This window comes from Idiotropiscis lumnitzeri, chromosome 2, assembly GCF_059441095.1.
Source record: "Idiotropiscis lumnitzeri isolate Australia: NSW breed Sydney's pygmy pipehorse chromosome 2, RoL_Ilum_1.0, whole genome shotgun sequence".
In the NCBI taxonomy this organism is placed as follows: domain Eukaryota; kingdom Metazoa; phylum Chordata; class Actinopteri; order Syngnathiformes; family Syngnathidae; genus Idiotropiscis; species Idiotropiscis lumnitzeri.
The window spans coordinates 15,698,656-15,704,917 of NC_142392.1; the positions used below are offsets into that span (position 1 = coordinate 15,698,656).

General features: G+C 34.8%; 1 protein-coding gene across 2 annotated transcripts; it reads right to left on the reverse strand.

The window, feature by feature from the left end:
• Positions 1-561: 561 nt before the first annotated feature.
• Positions 562-3,057, reverse strand: LOC148341780 (uncharacterized). 2 transcript variants are annotated; one of them, XM_088281022.1, is made up of 7 exons: positions 2,566-3,057; positions 1,969-2,121; positions 1,796-1,894; positions 1,624-1,713; positions 1,434-1,544; positions 1,188-1,305; positions 562-1,093 (listed from the first exon to the last, which is right to left on the reverse strand). In XM_088281022.1, exons 1-7 carry the CDS (start codon positions 2,629-2,631, stop codon positions 630-632), a joined length of 1,101 nt encoding a protein of 366 aa, XP_088137148.1. In that variant the 5' UTR covers positions 2,632-3,057; the 3' UTR covers positions 562-629. The 2 variants fall into 2 exon arrangements, with proteins under 2 accessions (XP_088137148.1, XP_088137141.1); XM_088281015.1 differs by having other exon boundaries at positions 1,969-2,171; positions 2,566-3,054.
• Positions 3,058-6,262: the final 3,205 nt, after the last annotated feature.

Sequence of the window (6,262 nt, forward strand, 5' to 3'; positions counted from 1 at the left end):
TCATGTTTGTCTTTATATCACAACAACAATCTCCAAATGTTGATGTGTCATCAAAAAAAAAAGTACTTGACAGCAATAATAATTTTCTAAAGTTAAAGAACACCTTTGCATAAAATCATAACACATTCATTCCAACAAACCAACATAATGAGATTAGTTTTCCTTTGCATAAGATATAATATTTTGAATAGAAGAAATAAAGACAAAAGGAAACTGACCAATTGAAGGGCAAACACTTGGAGGCTGGTGGCCTCTCACTGGTGACTTCCTTCTTACGTCTTGCAGTTCATGTGCTTCTGCAAGTTGATGACTTGGATCTTCATGAGTGGGTTTGCGTTTGCGCCGGCTCGTGCGGACGTTAACGAGAGAAACTACAGCCAGGTTTTCCGGTGCTCTCTCAGCATCAGGCGTGCATCATCCACTCTCACCGAAGACCTGATGTGAGTTTTTAAGTGCTTCGAGAGTGCCGGCTCCCAGGTGAATTTCCTCTCACAGTGTGGAGCATGCGTAGACGCCATCCGCCACGTGCGCGTGTGTGCTCGCGAAAGCGCCGTTCATGGACGGGAAAGTCTCCCCACAGATGTCGCAGTTGTACCTGCGTGCAGTTTGGTGCGTGTTTCTGTGCCGCTTCAGGGCTTGCCGGAAAGAGAAACAGCGGCCACACTCGGAGCAGCGATGGGGCGCTCCCCGGTGTGGATGACGCGTGAGCTATGAGCGACGAGGCGAACTTGAATTTCTTGTCGCAGTCCGGACAGTCGTGAGGGCCTGAAGACCTCCGAGGTGCAAACGGGGACGGCTGCCTGGTGCGTACTCGCAAGGTCACTTTGTGGTTTTTCATGCAATCCTTGCTCTTCTTTCGCTTCATTCACATCTCCAGTCATCTCTTCTGCTTGCTCAAAGCCACCATTTTGTTCTAATTCTACTTCATCCTCTGCAATAATCTCAACAGTGACCTCCTCCACTGTAGGTACGTGTATGTGACTATCACCATCTGGGCCTGATTGGTTAAGTTGTTCTTCAGGTTTTGCCATTCTGCAAGCATGAAAGGCAGAGAGCGAGGATAGGATGTTCTCCCCCATGCTTGAGGCTGGAACTACATTTTTTTTTTTTTTTTTTCCCCAAAAAGAACATTAGTTAGTTTATAACTGATGAATAATAGCACAAATTGCTCAGGAAAAATACACTACCATGTTGCTTTAAACAGCTGAGGTGTTTGTGGTGCTGGAGCAAAACCTTCAGGTCATTCGCTTCAGCAAGTGAATGCTCGCGTTCATCCGATATCGAAACACCGAGCCAGCAAACAGTCTGCAATTGATAAATTTAAAAAATTGGATGTGAAGACACCTACGCCCTCTAGTGGTGATTGTATGCAATGTGTGCTGCTGTAAACAATTTAAATTTTTTTATCCCAACATTATCAAGTTGTCCCTCACCTGTTTGAGGTCAGGAACGGGTAACAACTGGGCTAGTCGACAGAGGAACTCCCAAAACAGCGACTTTAAATCCTGGTCATACTCTGGTCCGTACAGGGAAGGGAAGACCTCCTTTAAGATGATAAAATTGTCACAAATTAAATCCTTCGACCACAAATGATTGATTAAAACGACATTGAGGATCCCGTACCACAAAGAAGTGTTGTCTCTCTTCCGGATCTTTGAGCAGAACTTGAATTAACTCCAGAAAGTGCATAATAGCTTCATCTTTTTCATTCGTCTGCAATGTAAGGACACACATGATTCAACTGTCAGCAAAATGATGAGACAGAGGCAGACATTGGAATTAAATGTTTACTCACATCTACTGCAGTTCCGTTTTGTTGTTTAATCTTGTCCAGGAGAGACGAGATGACGTCACATTTCAGCGGCTGTTCACTTCGGCATAATTCTAGAATATACTAAAAGTGGAGTCAGGCATAATGTGTTTATGTTGTCACAATTGTTCTTACCCACTCTTCTTGGATTTACTAACCCTGGCCCTTAAACCCAGGTTGAGTTGCATCCAGTGCTTGTACAAGAGCAGTTCCGGGACAATCTCCACGACCAAAGAGACAAATTCGGCCATTTCCCAGTAGCTCGTGACTTCTTGTTTCTTCAGGGTTTGCCACATGGAGGCTGACAAGAGCTGCAGAGGTGGCACCAGTAGGCGGAGTGAAGCCAGAGGTAATGGACTACCTGGGATAAACACAGCTGTTCTCAAACATTTTATTTCTAAAACGACTTAGTCATTGCTTTACACAGTTTTTTTTTCCTTGTCATAGAAAGTGATGTAAAATAATGGCAACGATGGATATGGTTTGATTTTAATTTTATTGAACGTTTTTCGACTGAATTGTCGATTTATAAAGGAAAAATGTACAATAATAATTAGATTATAAGGGTGTCATTGGAAAACTGTCACTGGAACCAAATGTTTGCTCTCACACGTCATTGAGTTAGAGAAATCAACAAAGTACATTCAAGTTTTAAAATAAAGTTAGCTATTCTTTTATAAAAATTGTTTAATGTCTGTACATGCTTCTTTTCAGATGAAAGCTTGTATTCGTTCATGCATTAACAACAAACAAACCTTGGGAAATCGTTGAAATAAGACACGACTCCATCTTCTTGATGAAAAGTTTCTGATCGCCACCATTAGCCAGTTAGCTAGCCACTCGAACACTGCGATAGCAACGGTTCCAATAACAGCAAGCCTGTTATTACTATTTATTCATATGTCCTCAAGCGCAACGCAAATTTGAGAAGAACCTCATTCGAGAGGTTGTTTTAGACTCTGGAAACCATTGTTAGACTCATTTGTTTGGTATGTTTAGCGCTGTCGTTCTTCTTTACTTAGAATCTTGTAAACACTCGATGATGTTTCTTGCCTTACCGCCACCTGCTGGCAATTCATAGAACAACACAGTTGAACTCCGATTGAAACCAACGCGCTCGTACACAAAATATGTCAACAAAAAAAAGCAAACTTCACGTGTGAGTATGGGCTGATATTTGTGCCACTAGAAACTGAATATTTGAATTAAAGACTGAATATTTGAATTAAAAACGGAATATTTGAATTGAAAACTGAATTATTGAATTACTAACTGAATTGTTGAATAACAATATTTGTGCCACAAGAAACTGAATATTTTAATTAAAAACTGAATATTTTAATTAAAAACTGAATATTTGAATTGAAAACTGAATATTTGAATTGAAAACTGAATTATTGAATTACAAACTGAATTATTGAATAACAACAACTGTATATTTATTGTTTGGCACAAATATCAGCCCATAACTGGCAATACTCATGATATCATATTTGGGCCAGATTGGCCGACGAGGAGATCTATGTATCTGGAATCCATTGCGCATCCTAGAGGCACTCCTGTGCCACTCGAAACTGAATATTTGAATTGAAGACTGAATATTTGAATTAAAGACAGAATATTTGAATTAAAAACTGAATATTTGAATTGAAAACTGAATTATTGAATTACTAACTGAATTCTTGAATAACAATATTTGTGCCACTAGAAACTGAATATTTGAATTAAAAACGGAATATTTGAATTAAAAACTGAATATTTGAATTGAAAACAGAATATTTGAATTGAAAACTGAATTATTGAATTACAAACTGAATTATTGAATAACAACAATTGTATATTTATTGTTTGGCACAAATATCAGCCCATAACTGGCAATACTCATGATATCATATTTGTGCCAGATTGGCCGACGAGGAGATCTATGTATCTGGAATCCATTGCTCATCCTAGAGGCACTCCTGTGCCACTCGAAACTGAATATTTGAATTGAAGACTGAATATTTGAATTAAAGACAGAATATTTGAATTAAAAACTGAATATTTGAATTGAAAACTGAATTATTGAATTACTAACTGAATTCTTGAATAACAATATTTGTGCCACTAGAAACTGAATATTTGAATTAAAAACGGAATATTTGAATTAAAAACTGAATATTTGAATTGAAAACAGAATATTTGAATTGAAAACTGAATTATTGAATTACAAACTGAATTATTGAATAACAACAATTGTATATTTATTGTTTGGCACAAATATCAGCCCATAACTGGCAATACTCATGATATCATATTTGTGCCAGATTGGCCGACGAGGAGATCTATGTATCTGGAATCCATTGCTCATCCTAGAGGCACCCCTGTGCCACTCGAAACTGAATATTTGAATTGAAGACTGAATATTTGAATTAAAGACAGAATATTTGAATTAAAAACTGAATATTTGAATTGAAAACTGAATTATTGAATTACTAACTGAATTATTGAATAACAATATTTGTGCCACTAGAAACTGAATATTTGAATTAAAAACTGAATATTTGAATTAAAAACTGAATATTTGAATTGAAAACAGAATATTTGAATTGAAAACTGAATTATTGAATTACAAACTGAATTATTGAATAACAACAATTGTATATTTATTGTTTGGCACAAATATCAACCCAAAACTGGCAATACTCATGATATCATATTTGTGCCAGATTGGCCGACGAGGAGATCTATGTATCTGGAATCCATTGCTCATCCTAGAGGCACCCCTGTGCCACTCGAAACTGAATATTTGAATTGAAGACTGAATATTTGAATTAAAGACAGAATATTTGAATTAAAAACTGAATATTTGAATTGAAAACTGAATTATTGAATTACTAACTGAATTATTGAATAACAATATTTGTGCCACTAGAAACTGAATATTTGAATTAAAAACTGAATATTTGAATTAAAAACTGAATATTTGAATTGAAAACAGAATATTTGAATTGAAAACTGAATTATTGAATTACAAACTGAATTATTGAATAACAACAATTGTATATTTATTGTTTGGCACAAATATCAGCCCATAACTGGCAATACTCATGATATCATATTTGTGCCAGATTGGCCGACGAGGAGATCTATGTATCTGGAATCCATTGCTCATCCTAGAGGCACCCCTGTGCCACTCGAAACTGAATATTTGAATTGAAGACTGAATATTTGAATTAAAGACAGAATATTTGAATTAAAAACTGAATATTTGAATTGAAAACTGAATTATTGAATTACTAACTGAATTATTGAATAACAATATTTGTGCCACTAGAAACTGAATATTTGAATTAAAAACTGAATATTTGAATTAAAAACTGAATATTTGAATTGAAAACAGAATATTTGAATTGAAAACTGAATTATTGAATTACAAACTGAATTATTGAATAACAACAATTGTATATTTATTGTTTGGCACAAATATCAACCCAAAACTGGCAATACTCATGATATCATATTTGTGCCAGATTGGCCGACGAGGAGATCTATGTATCTGGAATCCATTGCTCATCCTAGAGGCACCCCTGTGCCACTCGAAACTGAATATTTGAATTGAAGACTGAATATTTGAATTAAAGACAGAATATTTGAATTAAAAACTGAATATTTGAATTGAAAACTGAATTATTGAATTACTAACTGAATTATTGAATAACAATATTTGTGCCACTAGAAACTGAATATTTGAATTAAAAACTGAATATTTGAATTAAAAACTGAATATTTGAATTGAAAACAGAATATTTGAATTGAAAACTGAATTATTGAATTACAAACTGAATTATTGAATAACAACAATTGTATATTTATTGTTTGGCACAAATATCAACCCAAAACTGGCAATACTCATGATATCATATTTGTGCCAGATTGGCCGACGAGGAGATCTATGTATCTGGAATCCATTGCTCATCCTAGAGGCACCCCTGTGCCACTCGAAACTGAATATTTGAATTGAAGACTGAATATTTGAATTAAAAACGGAATATTTGAAATAAAAACTGAATTATTGAATTGAAAACTGAATTATTGAATTACATGAATTGTAAATGGAAAATTCTGATTAAAATAAACAATAAATATACAATTGTTGTTTTTCAATAATTCAGTTTGTAATTCAATAATTCCGTTTTCAATTCAAATATTCAGTTTTCAATTCAAATATTCAGTTTTTAATTCAAATATTCAGTCTTTAATTCAAATATTCATTTTCTAGTGGCACAAATATCAGCACATATACTAAACAGTTAATTTTGGTCTTGTAATGGAATTAATTAATGACACAACCATTTTTGTTCTGATAGTGGCCAGTGAGTGAATAACAATTCATCACATTTTTTTGTTAAACATATTACATTAAGAAACAGTCAACAGTAACCAATACCTTTGCGGTACATGAAAAAATGG